The sequence below is a fragment of the Geotrypetes seraphini genome, chromosome 11 (genome assembly GCF_902459505.1).
Source record: "Geotrypetes seraphini chromosome 11, aGeoSer1.1, whole genome shotgun sequence".
Taxonomy (NCBI): Eukaryota; Metazoa; Chordata; class Amphibia; order Gymnophiona; family Dermophiidae; genus Geotrypetes; species Geotrypetes seraphini.
In genome coordinates, this window is record NC_047094.1 from 3,173,119 (window position 1) to 3,195,450 (window position 22,332).

At 43.7% G+C, this 22,332-nt stretch overlaps 1 protein-coding gene across 4 annotated transcripts in view; it reads left to right on the top strand.

Moving 5' to 3' along the window:
* The window catches only part of ARHGAP17 (Rho GTPase activating protein 17), an 85,155-nt gene that overhangs the window by 26,848 nt on the left and 35,975 nt on the right, over positions 1-22,332 (top strand). For all 4 annotated transcript variants that reach the window (XM_033962988.1, XM_033962986.1, XM_033962985.1 and 1 more), the window contains exons 2-4: positions 7,747-7,786; positions 18,686-18,790; positions 20,839-20,915. In XM_033962988.1, coding sequence (XP_033818879.1) covers positions 7,747-7,786; positions 18,686-18,790; positions 20,839-20,915 — 222 coding nt within the window. The remainder of the gene's footprint in view (positions 1-7,746; positions 7,787-18,685; positions 18,791-20,838; positions 20,916-22,332) is intronic.

Here is a 22,332-nt window from a genome sequence, read left to right on the forward strand (position 1 = left end):
TCTCACACAAAGACCGAAATCGAAAAATGGGCAACACTTGTCTACAATGACATACTTCAACAGATTATTCAGAGGTAGAGAGCTGTCTAGAATACATTGTGAATGACAAGCTTTCAAAGATGAACAGGAAGTTTCAAACGAAAAAATTGATGTAGTGTCCTGATGCCATTCATTTGCCATCTTTTCCAAAATAGAGTCCTACCTTTAACTTGACCTCAAAAGGAATAGAAATGAAAAGTTGTGGAATTGATTTTTGGTCATAAGAACATAGGAATTGCCACTGCTGGGTCAGACCAGTGGTCCATCGTGTCCAGCAGTCCGCTCATGCGGCGGCCCCCAGGTCAAAGACTAGTGCTCTAAATGAATCCAGCCTCACCTGCGTACGTTCCAGTTAAGCAGGAACTTGTCTAACTTTGTCTTGAATCCCTGGAGGGTGATTTCCCCTATAACAGCCTCTGGAAGAGCATTCCAGTTTTCTACCACTCTCTGGGTGAAGAACTTCCTTACATTTGTACAGAATCTATCCCCTTTCAACTTTAAAGAGTGCCCTCTCGTTCTCTCTACCTTGGAGAGGGAGAACAACCTGTCTATCTATTAAGTCTATTCCCTTCATTATCTTGAATGTTTCGATCATGTCCCCTCTGTCTCCTCTTTTCAAGGGAGAAAAGGCCCAGTTTCTCTAATCTCTCACGGTACGGCAACTCCTCCAGCCCCTTAACCATTTTAGTCGCTCTTCTCTGGACCCTTTCGAGTAGTACTGTGTCCTTCTTCATGTATGGTGACCAGTGCTGGACGCAGTATTCTAGGTGGGGGTGTACCAAGGCCCGGTACAGCGGCATGATAACCTTCTCTGATCTGCTCGGGATCCCCTTCTTTATCATTCCTAGCATTCTGTTCGCCCTTTTCGTCGCTGCCACACATTGCACAGATGGCTTCATCGATTTGTCAACCAGTACTCCCAGGTCTCTTTCCTGGGGGGGTCTCTCCGAGTACTGCACCCGGCATCCTGTATTTCATGAATAAGATTTTTGTTATCGACATGCATCACCTTACACTTACCTATGTTAAACCTCATTTGCCATGTGGCAGCCCATTTCTTGAGCTTGTTTATGTCATGTTGCAGGTCTTCGCAATCCTTTTGCGTCTTCACCACTCTGAATAACTTCGTATCATCCGTAAATTTAATCACTTCGCTCGTCGTACCAGTTTCCAGTCGAGAGTGTAGAGGGTTCCTCGCCCTCCCCTCATATATTCCAACTATGACTGGTCCTTTCCAAATACCGACTACCAGGAAATCAGCTCAGTAAAACACCCCCCCACGTTAAACAACAAATTCCATTTGTATTTTCTAAGAGAAGGGGGTGACATACTTCTGCTGTGAATGGCAGCTTTGTAAATCTTGGTCCACCTTGCCTGTGGTTGCTAGAGAGTTTTTAAGCTTTAACCAGCTCTGTTCATTATGTGCCAGAGAACTCCTGTCCTTACTTGGCTTCTTTCCAGAACATAATAAATAGGCAATATCGAATGCCTTATAACAGAGCTGTTTATGACCCCAGTACCTGCACGACTGAGGCTGAAGCCACATACTGTACAGACAACTGTGCCAAGTGCCAACGTAACTTATTCATTCCCTGCTATTAACCTCTCTCTCTGTCTCTCTTTCCTTGCATGCAACAACTCTGCCTGAGCATTGCGTTACCTGTATGTCCCCTATTATTCAGCACTCACTCTCCCTCTATACGCACAGCTCTCTGCCAGTGTACCACGCTGTTGGTATGCAGAATCATTCAGTGGTGGCAGGTTCTGGAGCAGCTCTGCAAGCTAAGAGCATAAGAGTTGTACTGGGACAGACTGAAGGTCCATCAAGCCCAGTATCTTGTCTCCAGCAGTGGCCAACCCAGGTCACATAAGAGCATAAGAGCTGTTGTACTGGGACAGACCAAAAGTCCATCACACATAGTATCCTATTTCCAGCAGTGGCCAACCCAGGTCCCAAGTACCTGGCAAAAACCCAAAGAGTAGCAATATTCCAGAGCTGAGATTGTGATGTCATAATGCCTCATTTCACCAATGCCTAAGAGCCAACCTCATCTGTGATGTCACAATGGCTTAATTGTCCTATACTTGGCTCACATAAGAGTTGCTGTACTGGGACAGACCGAAGGTCCATCAAGCCCACCATACTGTTTCCAACAGTGGCCAACCCAGGTCCAAAGAACCTGGCATCAACCCAAAGAGTGGCAGCATTCCAGAGCTGAGATTGTGATGTCATAATGCCTCATTCCACCAATGCCTAAGAGCCAACCTCATCAGTGATGTCACCGTGGCTTGACTGTCCTATAATTGGCTCATATAAGAACACAAGAATTACCATACTGGGACAGATCGAAGGTCCATCAAGCCCAGTATCCTGTTTGTAATAGTGGACAACCCAGGTCCCAAATATCTGGCAGAAACCCAAAGAGTAGCAATATTCCAGAGCTGAGATTGTGATGTCATAATGCCTCATTCCAACAATGCCTAAGAGACAACCTCATCAGTGATGTCACAAAGACTTGATTATCCTATACTTGGCTCACATAAGAACATAAGAGTTGCCTTATTGGGACAGATCGAAGGTCCATCAAGCCCAGTATCCTGTTTGTAATAGTGGACAACCCAGGTCATAGGTACCTGGCAAAATCCCAAGGGGTAAAACAGATTTTGTGCTGCTTATTTTAGAATAAGCAGTGGATTTCCCCATTGGGGAGATGAAGGTGTAGATTCCACTACAACATGCTGCCAGTATCTGTGACTTCTCCAAGTTCACGACTCCCAAGTGAAAAGTAAAAAAAAAAAAAATCACCAAAATGAGTCCCTAAGGCTCCCAAGGTCCACACTCAGTTTCTATATTTGTGGGAAATAATTTATTGTCTTCTTCCTCTACACAAGTTTGTGTTTCACTCCCGGCTTCATCAGGAGGAAGATCTAAATCTGAGCAAGACTGGTGTTGCTCGGATTTAGTTCTTCCTCCTGATGAAGCCGAAATCATGTAGAGGAAGAAGACCGAGTTTCTATATTTATATAATTTGTTGAGTATGGACGTTACGAACTTATTTGGTGATTTCTTGGATTTTTTTTTTCCCCCCTTTTCACTTGGGAGTCGTGAACTTGGAGAAGACACAGAAACTGGCAGCATGCTGTAGTGGAATTCTACACCTTCATCTCCCCGCCTGGACTCAATGTACAATATCAAATAAAGAAGCTTTGGAATAACCTTACTGCCCCACTACGGAATCTGGGCTCCTTCCAACTATTCCGAAAGCACCCGAAAACTAGGCTATTCTCAAAAATGTAATGCTCTCTTCCCCCCTATACTCAACCTGCAACCCCATTATGCTGTTCCTTCCTTATTAAGCTCTTGTAAACCATGCCGAGCTCTATAATTGTGGAGAGGATGCGGTATATAGACTTAAGGGCATCGGGCAGGGAGTGCTATGATGTGTGGGATGGTTTTAATCTTTAACTGAGCACTTTTTTCACAATGACTTGTATGAGTTTCAGATACTTTTATGTTTTAAGGGCTGGATCTTCCTAGTGTGGGTATTAGCAACACCCACCTGCCAGTTAGAGAAGTGCAAAGTTTGGCACATTAAACCTAGAATGAACACTTGTGTCTCTTCAGCACATTCAGTTTACAAATTCCAGCAGAAATCGAGTGCTTTAAAGTGTTATCTAAAAAGGAGCAGATATGCTGACCAGACGGTTTCCACTGCATTCTGCTTTCTTCAGCTTAGTAACTTTGGCTACAAGTGGCGTGGTGCCAACTTTGTGGCCATTTAAAATGGGCCAAATAGCTCCGTCTTCGAAGTTCTCAGACCGACTATGACATCTGGATCAAGTTCATCCCAGGTCAGTGCTGATGTCTCCGGTCTCAGTCTGGGTCCTGTCTCTGTGTTGGTTACAGTGTGGAGGCCTGGGTTTGGGTCAAAGGCTAGATCTTAGCTCCATTTCCAGCCTGCTTCATTTAGTGTCTGTCTTTCCCAGCAGTAAACTGAATTAACGTTTTGAGGCAGTCTGTCCTGTTCTCCTTTCTCTGCATGCTCTCTCTTCTCATGCGTCAGCCAGCAGCCTCGCTGTGCCTCTCTCCTGGGCCAAACAAGAGGCTGTTTCCATAACAAACCCTAGTAGATCTGTTGGGAAAGCCAAGTTTGTCAGGGACCTGGAATGTACATCACGCCTCCCACTTCATGAGAGAGCAGCATGCTTCTGGAATGAGTCATAGAAGGACAATGATCCTGCTTCAGGAGGTTGAACCCTGCTTTGTGGGGCAGATGCTCGGACCTGCCTGTGGCGAGCAGGGTTTCTTAACTGAACCATGTGTGTCCAGGGCATCACTGATTGGAGCAGGAACAAGCTCTCTTCACTCACGGACCCCGCTGAAGCCATTTATCTGCACAGCGCATTTGTCTGCACCCTGCCTTAGGCAGAGATTTGTGCCTGGCTGGTTTCCTGGCTTTGATAGTGGAGCGTACGAAAACAGAACAGGAGGATTTCTTGCCAAACAAGAGGTGGACACGTTCTACCATCCATTACAATTTTAGATTTGAAACATTCAACGTTCAGTACAAATATTTCTTAGATATCTGACCCAGGTTTTCCTTTCTGTCAGCAAGTTAAATCTAGACCAGGCTACTTATCACAAGTGTCCTAACGAATTAGATCATTAGGCTGAGAACCAGGAAAGCTCACAGTTCAAATCCCACTTCTAACACTGACACTCCTAATCACTCTTAGACTTTCACCCCACTGGGACAACGTCATATTACATTGAATACTTTTATAATATTCTGTATGTGCAGCAGAGCTATAAAAATAAGTCTGGAACTGTTAATTAAGATGATTCAGAAATAATCACTTTCACACTATCCACATTGATCGTGCAAACATTTTTCCAAAGGCTTTGCACCAGATATCAAAGTAAAAATGTACTTTAAAAGATTTCAAAGAAACATGAAGGTAAATAAAGATTGTCTGGCCTATTCCTTGGAGATCCTGTGGCTGCTCAAATTTTATGAGTATAAGCATTGCTATACTGGAACAGATCAAAGGTCCATCAAGTCCAGTATCCTGTTTCCAACAGTGGCCCGCCAGGTCACAAGTAGCTATCAAGATCCCAAGGAAAAAAACAGATTTTATGCTGCTTATCCTAGGAATAAGCAGTGGATGTTCCTAAGTCCATCTTAATAATGGTTTATGGACTTTTTTAAAGAAATTAGCTAAACCTTCTTTTTAAGACCCTGCTAAGCTAACTGCTTTCACCACATTCTCTGGCAACAAAATCCAGAGTTTAATTACACATTAAGTGAAGAAATATTTTTTCCTGGTTTGCCCCCTAGTTCTGTCCCCTGAGCCGTCTCTTCTTCAAGCTGAAGATCCTTGCTTGTCCCATCCACTTTATCATTTTCATCATCCTTTTTTGTACCTTCTCTAATTCGGCTACTTCGTTTTTTTGAGTTATGGTGACCACACCATGGAGCAATGCAAAGTCATGATAACCTTCTTGTTTTTTGCTTTCTATGCCTTTGCTAATAATTCCCATCATTCTGTTTGCTTGCTTAGCCGTCGCTCCACACTGAGCAGAGGGTGTCAATGTATGCTCGAGACTCCATTATAAGAGGCGTTAAGGGGGAAGGGAAGTTTATGTATTTGTTTCAGTTTCTATCCCGTCCTCACAGGAGAGCTCAGAATGGGTTACAAGTTTATATATATATATAAACTTGTATGTATATATATATATATATATATATACAATATATATAATATATAATATTATATTATATTATAATATAATTATAATATATAATATATAATATATAATAATATATATATATAATATATAATATAATATATATAATATATATTATTATATAATAATATATAATAATATAATTATAATATATTATAATTATAATATAATATATTATATATATATATATAAAAAGCCTGGCAAAATATATATATATAAAAATATATATATATATATAAAATATATATAAAATATATATATATATATAAAATATAATATATAAAAATATATATATATAAAAAGCCTGGCAAAATATAATATGACAAGCAATGCACGACAACCATAGGTGGCAGCTTAGCACAGCACATAGTCATATATACAAGCAGAGCAGGGATATATCTGTACATCACATTTGTGCACATAAGAAGAGCCTTACTAGGTTAGACCAAAGGTCCATCAAGCCCAGTAGCCCGTTCTCACAGTGGCCAATCCAGGTCCCTAGTACCTGGCCAAAACCCAAGGAAGTAGCAACATTCCATGCTACCGATCCAGGGCAAGCAGTGGCTTCCCCCATGTCTTTCTCAATAACAGACTCTGGACATTTCCTCCAGGAACCTGTCCAAACCTTTCTTAAAACCAGTTACGCTATCCGCTCTTACCACAACCTCTGGCAACGCGTTCCAGAGCTCCGAGTGAAAAAAAAAAATTCCTCCAGTTGGTTTTAAAAGTATTTCTCTATAACTTCATTGAGTGTCCCCTAGTCTTTGTAATTTTTGACAGAGCAAAAAATCGATCCACTTGTTCCCGTTCTACTCCACTCAGGATTTTGTAGACTTCAATCATATTCCCCTCAGCCGTCTCTTTTCTAAGCTGAAGAGCCCTAACCTGTTTAGTCTTTCCTCATACGAGAGGAGTTCCATCCCCTTTATCTTGGTCGCTCTTCTTTGAACCTTTTCTAGTGCTGCTATATCTTTCTTGAGATCAGGAGACCAGAATTGAACACAATACTCCAGATGAGGTCGCACCATGGAGCTGTGAAACATTGCTGGGGGGGGGGGGAAGGTGGTGGATTCTTGATTTTTGCATTATTTACTACTATTTGTTATTTCTATAGAGCTACTAGACGCAAGCAGCACTGTACATTTAAACATGGAAGAAATGGTCCCTGATCGGAAGAGCTTAGAATGTAATTAATAACGTAAAATAGACACCGTGGGCAAAATGGTGACTCAATTTAAGCAGTTCATGTAAAGAAATCGAGAGGGATGAAGGGATCAAGAGGACTAGTTGGTAGGGTTAGGACTTAATTGAAATGCAGCTTTGAAAAATTGGGCCTTCAGTCTGGATTTGAATACTGCTAGAGACAGAGTCCGACGTACCAAGCCAGGCATGGGGGCTGAGTCTCAAACGGTGCCTCCCGAAGGCTTCCTACCACCGTCTGGCAGCCAATCGGGACGCATGTTTTTAGAAGAAGTGCTGCCGAGGAAGGACGTCTGTGGGGCATCTATGGAGGAGACATACAGGTAGGCTTAAGCACGCCCAAAATGGGCAGGCATAAGCCTCGGTGCGCGTCTCCGTAGACAGGAGACAGATGCCTGCAAAATGCTGGCCTACATTCTGAGTAGGATACCGCTGCGTGATTGAGACGCACCAGGCATCCTATACCGAATCAGGCCCATGGGTCTCTAGAGCATCGGTTCCCAACCCTGTCCTGGAGGACCACAGCCAGTCAGGTTTTCAGGCTAGCCCTAATGAATATGCATGCAAATCTCTCTCATGCATATTCATTAGGGTTATCCCAAAAACCTGACTGGCTGGTGGTCCTCCAGGACAGGGTTGGGAAACACTGCAGTCCCGTCAGCCTCTCTCCTTGCTACTTGGCTTCCTTCCAGCTTAGGAATTTTGGCTCGGCAAAGGAGAGCCTTTTTCTTACCTCCCTTTTTTTCTTTTTTTAACAGAGCTGAGAAAACAGAAGTTCTGAGCGATGATTTGCTGCAGGTAACGTATCCATTCTGTTTGCTCTACAGATGGGGGATTCAGGAGCTATCTCAACTCTTTATCGTTCCATTTTTTCTCCTTGAATATTTTCTATAGAATTGTCATTTCCCTGCGTATGCGCACTTCTCTTTCGTGTAAACCGCGCTGAGCAGTGAGGTTGAAGCGGTAGATAAGATTGCTGTTATGTTATGGAGGGAGAGCGGAACCAGAAACTCTAAAGCCGCTACCTGGAAGTTAACAGGACCACCAGCCATTATTCAGACGGTGCCCAGTTAGCACACTCAACTGGTTAGCCCTCTGAATATTGCCCCCCCCAGCATTAACCAGACGTGCAGGGGTCATTAATGTGGATACCCGTGGTACTGGTCAGTTAAGTGCTCCTGGATATCGATGGTTAGACAGGCACAAGTGATTTAACCAGGAAGCAGGCTCTCCTGCTTAATTAATTGCTTTAAATATTAATCAGAAAACATCATCGTAATTTTACCAGAGATGTATGGAACTCCCTTATAGTTTGATCACTATTATTATTAGGTTCTTGATACCTTACTGTGGGTTTTACATATTACAAGCAGGTTCTTTCGTTGTCCCTAGTGGGCTCATAGCCTACGTTTTTGTATTTGGGGAGGGCAAAGGAGGATTAAGTGACATCCCAGGGACACAAAGAGCCCCAGTGGGAACTGAACCCTTAACACTAAGTGTTAGACTACTTAGATGCCCAGACACTTATTTTTATTCCAACGTCTTTGGACCATATCATTCAAATTCCATATTCCGTCAGACATGCTATCTATAATGTACGTTTCTGGTTTGGTTTCTTCTGCGATATGTTACCTTTGTGTTTTCTCTGATAATGTTGTAGCCTCCTTTGAGGTCCCTTAAGAAAAAGAGGCTGATTACGATTCCTGGATATCGCTGAAACTGTGAATAGTGTTGCTGGACTTGCACCGCCTTTTCTCTTTGGCTGAAAGGATTAAAAGTACTGTTTAGGCCTGGCATTGTTGATGAATATTCTATGTAGAGATCTACATTTCCCAGGAAATCTGAACTGAGAGCAAAAAGAATTGGGAAAATGTGAGCGGTGAATAATTGCCCTGGTGTAGTGATATAATCCATGATGCTTTGCGTACTTGTGATTGGACCCTTATGAAGAAATTTGATGCACAAGTTTGTTTTTCGGGATGATGGAAGTGATGGGAGACAAAAAGATTGGAAGAGGAGGAAATGGAGTGGACGGGTAGGTGTGAGATGCCCATGAGAGAAGGAGAAATGGAGGAAGAGAGACAGAGCCCAGGTCCTGTTGGCGGCACTGAGCAACCTGACCGTTGTTTGGATTTAGCTCACGCCTACTTCAGCTGAGCTGCATTCAGGAACTGGAGGGCTGATAGTATAGGGTAGTGGAGGAATAAGTGACCTGGTCAAAAACATAGAGACTTTAAAAATGTTCTGAGCTACTACACTATTTTATGATTTTAAAAGAAGTTTTAAGACATAGAAACATGACGGCAGATAAAGGCCAAATGGCCCATCCATTCTGCCCATCCGCAGTAGCTATTATCTCTTTCTCTCTCCGAGAGATCCCACGTGCCTATAAGAAACATAGAAACATGACGGCAGATAAAGGCCAAATGGCCCATCCAGTCTGCCCATCCGCAGTAACTATTATCTCTTTCTCTCTCTGAGAGATCCCACGTGCCTAATAGAAACATAGAAACATGACGGCAGATAAAGGCCAAATGGCCCATCCAGTCTGCCCATCCGCAGTAGCTATCATCTCTTTCTCTCTGAGAGATCCCACGTGCCTAACAGAAACATAGAAACATGACGGCAGATAAAGGCCAAATGGCCCATCCAGTGTGCCCATCCGCAGTAACTATTATCTCTTTCTCTCTCTGAGAGATCCCATGTGCCTAATAGAAACATGACGGCAGATAAAGGCCAAATGGCCCATCCATTCTGCCCATCCGCAGTAACTATTATCTCTTTCTCTCTCCGAGAGATCCCATGTGCCTAATAGAAACATAGAAACATGACAGCAGATAAAGGCCAAATGGCCCATCCATTCTGCCCATCCGCAGTAGCTATCATCTCTTTCTCTCTGAGAGATCCTACGTGCCTAATAGAAACATAGAAACATGACAGCAGATAAAGGCCAAATGGCCCATCCATTCTTCCCATCCGCAGTAGCTATTATCTCTTTCTCTCTCTGAGAGATCCCACGTGCCTAATAGAAACATAGAAACATGACGGCAGATAAAGGCCAAATGGCCCATCCATTCTGCCCATCCACAGTAACCATTATCTCTTTCTCTCTCCGAGAGATCCCACATGCCTAATAGAAACATAGAAACATAACGGCAGATAAAGGCCAAATGGCCCATCCAGTCTGCCCATCCACAGTAACCATTATCTCTTTCTCTCTCCGAGAGATCCCACATGCCTAATAGAAACATAGAAACATAACGGCAGATAAAGGCCAAATGGCCCATCCAGTCTGCCCATCCGCAGTAACTATTATCTCTTTCTCTCTCTGAGAGATCCCATGTGCCTAATAGAAACATGACGGCAGATAAAGGCCAAATGGCCCATCCATTCTGCCCATCCGCAGTAGCTATCATCTCTTTCTCTCTGAGAGATCCCACGTGCCTAATAGAAGCATAGAAACATGACGGCAGATGAAGGCCAAATGGCCCATCCAGTCTGCCCATCCGCAGTAGCTATTATCTCTTTCTCTCTCTGAGAGATCCCACGTGCCTAATAGAAACATAGAAACATGACGGCAGATAAAGGCCAAATGGCCCATCCAGTCTGCCCATCCGCAGTAACTATTATCTCTTTCTCTCTCCAAGAGATCCCACGTGCCTAATAGAAACATGACAGCAGATAAAGGCCAAATGGCCCATCCAGTCTGCCCATCCGCAGTAGCTATTATTTCTTTCTCTCTCTGAGAGATCCCATGTGCCTAATAGAAACATGACGGCAGATAAAGGCCAAATGGCCCATCCAGTCTGCCCATCCACAGTAACCATTATCTCTTTCTCTCTCCGAGAGATCCCACATGCCTAATAGAAACATAGAAACATAACGGCAGATAAAGGCCAAATGGCCCATCCAGTCTGCCCATCCACAGTAACCATTATCTCTTTCTCTCTCCGAGAGATCCCACATGCCTAATAGAAACATAGAAACATGACGGCAGATAAAGGCCAAATGGCCCATCCAGTCTGCCCATCCGCAGTAACTATTATCTCTTTCTCTCTCTGAGAGATCCCATGTGCCTAATAGAAACATGACGGCAGATAAAGGCCAAATGGCCCATCCATTCTGCCCATCCGCAGTAGCTATCATCTCTTTCTCTCTGAGAGATCCCACGTGCCTAATAGAAACATAGAAACATGACGGCAGATGAAGGCCAAATGGCCCATCCAGTCTGCCCATCCGCAGTAGCTATTATCTCTTTCTCTCTCTGAGAGATCCCACGTGCCTAATAGAAACATAGAAACATGACGGCAGATAAAGGCCAAATGGCCCATCCAGTCTGCCCATCCGCAGTAGCTATTATCTCTTTCTCTCTCCAAGAGATCCCACGTGCCTAATAGAAACATGACAGCAGATAAAGGCCAAATGGCCCATCCAGTCTGCCCATCCGCAGTAGCTATTATTTCTTTCTCTCTCTGAGAGATCCCATGTGCCTAATAGAAACATGACGGCAGATAAAGGCCAAATGGCCCATCCAGTCTGCCCATCCACAGTAACCATTATCTCTTTCTCTCTCCGAGAGATCCCACATGCCTAATAGAAACATAGAAACATAACGGCAGATAAAGGCCAAATGGCCCATCCAGTCTGCCCATCCACAGTAACCATTATCTCTTTCTCTCTCCGAGAGATCCCACATGCCTAATAGAAACATAGAAACATGACGGCAGATAAAGGCCAAATGGCCCATCCATTCTGCCCATCCGCAGTAGCTATCATCTCTTTCTCTCTGAGAGATCCCACGTGCCTAATAGAAACATAGAAACATGACGGCAGATGAAGGCCAAATGGCCCATCCAGTCTGCCCATCCGCAGTAGCTATTATCTCTTTCTCTCTCTGAGAGATCCCACGTGCCTAATAGAAACATAGAAACATGACGGCAGATAAAGGCCAAATGGCCCATCCAGTCTGCCCATCCGCAGTAACTATTATCTCTTTCTCTCTCCAAGAGATCCCACGTGCCTAATAGAAACATGACAGCAGATAAAGGCCAAATGGCCCATCCAGTCTGCCCATCCACAGTAGCTATTATTTCTTTCTCTCTCCAAGAGATCCCATGTGCCTAATAGAAACATGACGGCAGATAAAGGCCAAATGGCCCATCCAGTCTGCCCATACGCAGTAACCATTATCTCGTTCTCTCTCCGAGAGTGCCTATCCCAGGCCCTCTTGAATTCAGACACAGTCTCTGTCTCCACCACCTCTTCTGGGAGACTGTTCCACACATCTACCACCCCTTCTGTAAAAAAGTATTTCCTTAGATTACTCCGGAGCCTCTCACCTCTTAACTTCATGCTATGTCCTCTCACATATATACTAAAATTCCTGCCCTGTTTCTTCCCTCCCAAATATTTTTTCCACTGGGTGAAAGAATGGACACTTTCTCCCCTTCACACGTCTAGGTCTGCAGACGCTAGTCACATGGATTCGTCGTACTTTTTAGAGCCTTCCATAGAATTTGGAGACGATGCGCCTTCTTCACTGCAAAGTTAAGGGTAGTAACGCAGTCGGTTTTATTGACCAAGGCCTTTTAAAAGTTGCCATTAGATTTTACAGGGCTGGGTAACTGGTCCATCTCCAACCCTCCTTTATCCAGGCTTGGGACGGGCACCATCTAACACGGCCAGTGTGGGAGCTGCATTAATCCATTTTTAAGATAATAAAAATAATGAATAAGATGATAGTGTTAGTCTTTCTGTAGAAAACCATGATTTAAATCAAATCCATCCTGTAGCCTCATGCTACGTAATTAAAAACTAATCCTTGTTTCATGATTAACTCCTGGACTATAATGTATCTTAAATAGAAAACTATCTTTAAATAGCTTTTTTTCCCTCAAAAAAGCATTTTATTTTGAAAAAATCCAATTTAAATTTTTTTAAAGTCCAATTTTATTATTTGGGTCCCTTGTTTGGTAAAAAGGTTTTTAATATATTTTGGTTGTCACAATAAATTTTGCCTAACATCGTTGTACATTTCTGCAGTTTTGGTTTGTTTGTTCCTGGTTGGTTTTTTCACTGCAGACAAGGTTGGACCCCCTTTTTCCTCTTGGTTCCATTATTTTTATGAAGCCACGTTAGGCTTTTTTTTATTGCTGGTTGTTAATTCTATGAGTGTTGGAGCTTTTACTGCCATGGTCGGCAATAAAAAAGTCTAACGTGGCTTCATAAAAGGGGGGGGGATTGATTTTTATCCACCCTGATAACCTTTTTTATTGGACAAACTTACTACCTTTTCCTTCAGGAGAGAAAAAGTTTTCCAACTCTGGCGAGGCAGGGTGTGAGTAATTAGTTTTTAGCCATAATTTGTTTTAATCACTACTAATAAATAATGTGTTAATTGCTGTGCATCTCTATTAATGATGCAGTTCACTTCATTCTCCATTGCTTCAGGTACAGCTTAGATTATGAGTCTTCTGGAGACAGGAAAATAACTTGATGAACAATTTCGATTTTTGCCTTAAGCAGCAGCTTGTTCCACTGAACAAGAGCGAATTCTAGAAATATTCCCAAAGTAATTAGGAGTAAAACATCAAACGGTCTTGATTGCATAATTCTTTATCCCCTTGACTTTGGAGTTGATGAAAAATTCTTTTGCAGTAATAACAGTTGTGAGTTGTTTCAAATGTGTGTCTACTGGTTTTGCCTAGCGGGTGGCGCAGTTTTTCCACATTATTCTTGGGCTGACTTGGGATTGTCTGTGGACTACAAGCTTCAAGTCTTGGCATAAGTTTGGACTTAGACTGGGCCACTTGAGGTGTCTTTGCATTTATGCTTTAGGATCATTCATCTTTCAGTAGGACAGACTAGAACAGGTTCCCCCCCCCCCCCCAAAATCTGCCTGTACTTTGCACCATCTATCTTTCCCTTCCCCCTCCCCCAATTTTTTGCAAACTTCCCTGTCCTTCCTGCTGCCAAGTATCTCCACAGCCTAATTTTGCCACCTCTGTGCTTTAGCTGTAGGGTGATGGTACCAGAGTGAGGCGCTATGCGCAAGACAGAAAAGTTCCGCTTTGATCTCATCAAGCACAAAACCTTCTCCCACATGCAGTAGGATCATAGTTTTTCTTTAGCTGTGGCTGTCTTCTTGCCACCTTCCCACAGAAGCCACGCTGGTGAAGTATCGGCCTCCTAGTGACCTCCTTCGACGGTTTCCTTAACTTGCACCTGCTCAGCAGAAGAATGGCCATAGTGGCTTAGACAAACTCTTGCAAATGTCGATGTTCAGCAGGAACTTCTGAATTGAAGAAGAGCTGATGGCAATGCATTAGTGTGAAAATGGTGATGAAATGAGGCCCAAGAGGAGAAAAGAAGAAGAAACAGCATTAACTGGGCTGTTCCAGTCCAAAGGTTTTCAGAGAAATAGAGAGAAAATTTGAAAAATCCACTTCAATAAAGTGACAAGTCTCAGCCCAAAGCAAGTGACATGAGGCAGACGCACATTAAAATGTTACTGAAAGCCTCCAGTTCTAGCAGATGTGGCCCAATTGCAGCCATGTCTTGATGGTGCCAAAACGGTCGTTTCACGCTGCTTATACCATTTTCTGGCTCAGGTTCAATCTCATCATCTTCTGTAAGAGTTGTTTGGTTTTGTCTTCAAAGGGCAGACGAATATAATCCTAATCCAAGATGGCAGCCTGTACTTCCTGTTGTGTGCAGCCTGGCAATGGGTGGGAGGAAAAGTGCCTTTTTTGGAAATATGCTGGGATCTGATCTAATCCAATATTTCTGAATTGTGCGAAGCCTAAATAGGGTCAAGTGAAGTACTTGGATGTAGGAGTAACAGCGACGGAGCATTAAGTAGGTAGATTTCAATTAAGAGATACTGTGTCCAGGAAAAGTAGGTTCAAATAGCGAGACCCTAAAGAGGGAATATGGGCTGCAGCTTTCGTGAGGTACATCGGAGGTAACTGTCAACGGAGTGTATTGTCTGCTGTCAAAGAGGAGGGTGTCCGTTGGAAATGGCGCTCTGCTGTATACGGCGCCCCACTTTCAGGGCAACTTGAGGGATGGTTTCAAGTTTTATAAAAATCACAAATTCTAAGCGTTTGACAATTAAATAAAAAAGGGGAACAATCAACATACTTATTAGTGACAAGATATAACTTACATGAAAACAATAGGAAATTAGGGAGAAATACAATTTTAAACAAACGCAAGGAAGATTTTTTTCACCCAAAGGGTCGTGGACACTTGGAATGCGCTACCGGAGGAAGTGATCAGGCAGAGTACGGTACAGGGATTAAAACAGGGATTGGACGGATTCCTGAAGGATAAAGGGATCATGGGATACTGAGGGAGGAGCTGGGATGTAACACAAGTATAGAAACCAAATCAGGTCGTGCATGTGCAAGACCGGAGGGTTAGGACTTCGATAGGAAGACAGGACTTAAATGGGAAACCAAGGTGGCAAGGGGCCCCTTCTGGTGATTCAGACAGGTCGTGACCTGTTTGGGCCGCCGCGGGAGCGGACTGCTGGGCAGGATGGACCTGTGGTCTGACCCGGCAGAGGCACTGCTTATGTTCTTATGTTCTTAGAAGAAAAAAAAAGAGTACAATTAAGATTAAAAACAAGAGGAAAATGGGAGAGTTCATTTTAATGTTAAGGTGGAGTAATAGAGAATTTGGCAAAAATGGATCCAGAGATCATGGGAAGAAAATGAACAGTGATGAGGTGGAAGATTTCACGTTCTTCTCGTGTATTATTCCTCCTCTTCGAGACGGTGCCTTTTCTCGTTTGTTCTCTGTGATCTCAGAAGCTGAAAGATGAAAGAGCAGTAGGTGCACCCACTTCTCGCTTGTGGTCTGGCGCTTTAGACAGATTTGAGCTTCCTGGCATGGAAACTTTTACTCGGCTGCTTGTCCTTGGGAAGCTGCTTATCTGAGTTCTCAGCCTGGGTCACTGGCTCCAGTCTTATAAACATGTTTTCAGCTAAATTTAAAAAGAACGGGAAAGTTCCAGCAACAACTTTCTGGCCAGTAACCAGGGGTCAGCTAGATGCAGAGTGAATTTTTTTTTTTTTTTTCCAAGAAGGTTTTACAGTGCTGAGGGGTGAACCCTATACCCTTGCTTTTATCATTGCAAACCGCTTTGGTTTAACTTTTTCTATTAATAATTGTGGTATATCAAATAACTGTTACTGTACCCTGGTACTACATATCTGATGAGCACTTTTGACCGATAGCGGAACGGCTAAAAGTGCGATGGGACAGATAGGAAGAAAACCACGAGATAGCAGAGCCCTGAAACCCAAGCGAGGACAGCGTATTGATGATGTACAGTGTCAGATGCCGAGATAGATCAAGGAGGATGAGGATGGAGTGGGGGCCTTTTGGATTTGGCAGATCATTGGAGACTCTAGCAAGGGCAGTTTCTGTAGAATGAAGGGGGCGAAAGCCCGATTGAAGCAAATCGACAATAGGCTAAAGAGCCCCAACCTCTCTAGTCTCTCCTCACATGAGAATTGTTCATCCTCTTAATCATTTTGGTTTATTTATTTATCGGGATTTATTAACCACCTTTTTGAAGTGATTCACCCAAGGCGCGGTGTACAGGTACTGTATTTATTTTCCCTCTGTCCCAGCAGGCTGACAACGGAGGGTTAAGTGACTTGAACCCACAACCTCGGGGTGCTGAGGCAGCAGCTGTAACCCCTAGACCACGCCTCTACTCTTAATACCACTGATCCTCCCCAAAGCAAATTACTATGACTCTTAACCCTTAACCTCTGCCCTCCAACCCAGCCCGCTGATTGACCGTTCCCCTTGACTGTATCCATGACATCCTGTTTAGATTGTAAGCTCTTTTGAGCAGGAACTGTCTCTGTGCAGCGCTGGGTGCGTCTGGTAGCGCTATAGAAATAATAATAGTATTGGTATAGGACTATAGACCTACACAACCCTGTACACATTATATGCTGAGGCAATGGAGATTAACCCTTTCAGGACCAAGGGACCTATTTGTCCCATAACTTTAAAATCCTATCAATTTTGATTAGGATAGTCTACAGTTCTAAATTTGATATGTACGGATTCCATATGATACTGCCTTTATGTAAACAAACTGGTTCCGACATTCATTCATTAGCGTCGTTGCCAGATTGACGAGAAGATTCACTTGCCACACTGTCCATAAGCCAGAAGTGTGATTTTTTTAAATAAAAATAATGATATTTCACAAAAAAAAATCAATTTTTTGGCATCTGCAAGCCCTTTTTACCATAAAAATGTCGTCAAAACCACAAAAATTGGCCTGCGATCCTTATGGTCCTGAAAGGGTTAAGGGACTTACCCAGGGTCACAAGAAGCAGTGCCCCTCTGGGTGCTGAGGCATCAGCTCGAACCACTAGCCCACTCCACTTCTAATCCTGCTATAACTCGAGAAAATTTGTCTGAGATTTTTTTAAATTATTATCACTGCAGAATTGGCTACAAAGGCTTGGGGTGGGATTGTTTTTCTTCCCCTGTCAAGAAAACTGCCCTGAAGACTGGGGTAGAAAAATATTTAGAGAACTTCAGATGAGTATTTTCTTTCATTCCTCTTGTTGGCTACCAGAGTTTTTTTTTTGCGTTGTGGGTTTCCCCCTCCCCCCCCTTGTTCTCTCCCCTCCGCCCAGGGCCCTTGAGTGCCATATCTTCTCTGCTCTCTAGGCTCATTTCTTCCATCCTTTCTCTTGCTAGGTTCTGTAACAGCCGCAGCCATTGCATCTCGCTCTTTGCAGGCCTCATCACTACGTGGCTTCCTCCACGGTGCTGTTCCCAGGCCACACCACAGCTCAGCTTCCACATGTTGCTCATCCAGTACATGATTTAAAAACGTTCTTATTTCGCGATGCCTTCTCATTCACTTAGAGCCATCTTCTCTAATTACCAAAAATTAACCGCTTTCTTTAAAGCGCCCCCTTCCATTATGTTTTATCCGTACCCTACTATCTCCAATTTCTTCTCAAATATGTAACTTCACCCTCCCTTCCCTTTTATCCTCACCATCTAGTTCGTCTTGTGATGTTATATGTATATACACAATGCCTCTTTTTTTTAGTCTTGTATAATTTCTCTTTCTTTTAAACATATTGTTAACCAGCCAGATATTAACTTGATGGTTGGTATATCAAAATTAATAAAACTTGAAACTTGAAACATGGCAGTCCCTAAATTTTAGGTGTTTGTGGAATTTTTCAGCTCAGTTGTGCTACTGGTTAGATGAAAAGAAATATCTATTTGGGGGATATAGTGGAATAACCTACTGGTTAGAACACCAGACGGAAGTATCTTAAAAGCCAGGGTTCAAATCCTGTTTCCTCCTCGCCTGCTGCTCGTAATCTTGTGCCTGCACAAAGAGAGGTGAAGTGTTTTTTTGCAGACAGGGCAGAGAAATACCTACTGTATTATGTGACTTAAGTGTAGAACAAGAGGGCACAGGATGAAAGTGAAAAGGGACAGATTCAGGAATGCACGGAAGGGCCTCCTGAACACAAGGCCGAGGAAGGAACAGACTGGATAGGCCATATGGTCTGTATCGGCCTTCATTTTACTCTCTTTCCATGTATCTAGAAAGACATCTCATCTTATGTACGTGCAAAACATGCAAAGTTTACAGATGCAAAAGATTGTTTTGTCTGCTGATTTTGTCTTCTCTAGATCGAGAGGCGACTTGATACAGTGCGATCAGTATGCCACAATTCTCAGAAGCGGTTGGCAGGCTGCTTGCAGGGGCAAGCTGGCACAGATGCAGATAAAAGACATGTAAGTGCCATCACTCCTAGGATTTAGTGGATGAGAGAAATTCAACTGCTGTGGCCAGCATTTTTCTTAAGCCCCCCACCTGCAATTTCATATCCAATAGCTTCTGGAATCTCTTTTGTGCCAGCAGAATGGGTTGAGCTCACCTTTAAGCCAAGTTGCCTGCAACAAATTTGGACCTTCTGGTCAGCTGAAGCCTGACATTTGCTGGTCAGGTAGCAGGGGAGCGTTGTGAGGCTTTTAGGGTGCTGGTACCCCAGTTCCTTTGCCCCTTTCTCCTCAATGTTCTTTAGGTTTGGCCTAGGCCATTTCCTTTGCTAGTTCAAGGTGAGCCATGTTCAAGGACAGTAGATCGTTTCCCTGTCCCCAGTCAACTTATGATCTAAGAGGCCTATTTCTTAAAGGTTTTCTCCTATTTTGAATGTGTGGAGAAAATGCTCTAAGGGTCCAGTATTCAAGTGAGTGCTTTATTCCCGGATAGTCAAAGCCAGGTCCTGCTCACGCGGCCACGCAGTCCTATTTATGTGCTAAACCCAGCCGCTTAAGAGTTGAATACCAGCACTTAAACAACAGAGCCAGCTTTGAGTTTGCGCTAACCACACATTTCAGCGGCACATAACTGGGTAGCCCTTTCAGGACCAAGGGACATATTTGTCCCATAACTTTAAAATCCTATAAATTTTGATTGGGATAGTCTACAGTTCTAAATTTGATATGTACGGATTCCATATGATACTACCTTTATGTAAACAAACTGGTTCCGACATTCATTCATTAGCGTCGTTGCCAGATTGACGAGAAGATTCACTTGCCACACTGTCCATAAGCCAGAAGTGTGATTTTTTAAATAAAAATAATGATATTTCACAAAAAAAAATCAATTTTTTGGCATCTGCAAGCCCTTTTTACCATAAAAATGTCGTCAAAACCACAAAAATTGGCCTACGATCCTTATGGTCCTGAAAGGGTTAAGTGCCTCTGAAAATTAGCAGCTGGCCCCGACCAACCGACTTAGCTGTCGGCAGCCAGCTAAATTGCTTTGAATATTGGTAAGGTTACCAGATGTCTGGATTTACCCAGACAGGTCCATGCAGGCGCAGATGCCCTCCTGACTCGGTTCTGAGGATGAGAACAGGTTGAGGGCGTGGCTTGGGCATAACAGGGTGGAACTGGGGGCGGGGCTATGGGTCCAGATTTTACAAGAATGAAATCTGGTAACCCTAAACATAGGTCCCATTGTTCTACCTGAAATAGGATGAATGTGGCCCAGAACCATCAACTACTATAGTCAGAAGGTGGCTTGTCCGGACCCATTTTGAGGGAAGTGAGTACCACCCGTGTGTGAAGGGGTAATTAGAGGCTTTTAATTGAGTAGGCTGGGAAACTAATTCTGTGCATTTTATTTGTAAATATCATTATTCAATTTTCCCTTAGAACAGGGGTGTCAAAGTCCCTCCTCGAGGGCCGCAATCCAGTCGGGTTTTCAGGATTTCCCCAATGAATATGCATGAGATCTATTTGCATGCACTGCTTTCAGTGCCTATTCATTGGGGAAATCCTGAAAACCCGACTGGATTGCGGCCCTCGAGGAGGGACTTTGACACCCCTGCCTTAGAAGAACAAGTCAAAATACAACAGCTGTTGATCAACTGAACAAACGCCTTAAAAATGCCCCAATACCCTCCTGAGAAATGCCCCCCCCCCACCCCTATGAACCCTTAAGTCTGCTTGCACGTGTCTGGTCCATGAAATTTATGCGCATTTTAGATGAGTTTGTATGTTAAATGATAATTGTTTGTATTTTGTAAACGGCTTAGGTTTAAGCGGGCTAGAAATCAAAGACTGAAAGAAGGACTTGTGTGTGTATATTTTAATAATCAGGATGAAGACACACAATGGTGGCCATTTGGTACAATATTAACAAAATTCCAAGTCTGCCACAGCAGTGCAACAGAACCAGGGCCCAGGAAGCCTCCCACAGACCATCAAAATACCTGACTGCCACCTGGACCCTGACATGAGTCACTGTTTCTTCTTCTCCTTCTCCTCAGAAAAAGCTGCCTCTGATGGTCCTCTCTCAGACAATGCAGGAAGGGGCCACGCTGCTGACTGACGAGACTCTGCTGAGGTAAGTTGGCTCGGGCGGTGAAAACAGAGCCCCAGGAGCAGAGTACGAGCTGTATAGCATTATAGGTTTGCTCTAGTTGAACTGCAGCCGGGTCTCCTTCCTCTGACTTCTGTGCGTAGCCCAGGACCCGGTGGATTGGCCAGAGATTTCTCCTATTCCCTTGTTTCTTGCCTGAAGACTCCTTCCTGCACATCACCAGTGTCTTATTGGTCTGATGCATCTTTATAGTGTCTGAACTGAATAAACTTCAGGATTACTGTTATTATTTGGGTTTTTGCCATGTACTTGTGACTTGGCCTCCATGGAGACGGGCTAATGTTCTGGATGGACCATTGGTCTGACCCAGTAAGGCTATTCTTATGTCCTTACGCTCCAGGGCACCTGCTAGGCCCCGTGCACTTGCTCCCTGAGGCTCTGCCTTTCAGCCCCGCATTGACACTGAGGATTGCTTTCATCAGCAATAGAAATTTTAGATTCTTTAACTGTGGTCACAAAAGCTGCACCCAGGACCAACAAATGGAAAAAAGTCTTTGGCCCAGGCCTCTTGTTCTGCCTGTGCTGTAGTTAGGTCTGCAAGGGCTCCTCGGAAGGAGGGCCGGGAGCAACTGTACTTCTGCGATTGCAGATATGGAGTCACAGCCACAAAGTCTGAAAAACTTGAGTTCCTGTTTCTAAATATTTGATGTCCCTAAATTTTGTAGGGTGTGACAGAATTTACTGATTTTCAGCTTTTGTCTAAATTTGCATTTTGAGAATGAAAATTCTAATGTTCCCCTGTTTCATAATTAAATTTGGGAATCGGCCGTCTTTCTTCTGGACTGGGGACAAGTAGAGGCCATCTGAATTTTGGTTTCAGCTGAAACTAACCCCTGCTGCACACAACCTCCCAGCTGTAACCAACTTTCTTCCCCCCCCCCCCCAATCCCCCAACTGGGGCAAGAGTGATTCCCAGTCGCTTTTGCCATAGTGACCTTCAGTGGCAGCCGTCTCCATTCCCACTCATTCCTGCAGGAGTTGATGCTATTATTTACCTCCCTGCATCCCTCAGTTTCCTCCAAACCCCAACTGGCTCCTCTGGGTTTTTTTGGGTGCTATTCACTGTTCAGCCAATGAGTATTCCAAGCCTCAGTCTGGTGTTGCAACTGCCTCTCCATACATTCCAAGCCTCAGTCTGGTGTTGCAACTGCCTCTCTCCATACATTCCAAGCCTCAGTCTGGTGTTGCAACTGCCTCTCTCCATACATTCCAAGCCTCAGTCTGGTGTTGCAGCTGCCTCTCCATACATTCCAAGCCTCAGTCTGGAGTTACCAGAGATTTTGAATACACTCCCGTGGGAATCATAAGAATATAAGAATTGCCCTACTGGGACGGACCAAAGGTTCATCAAGCACAGTATCCTGCTTCCAACAGTGGCCAA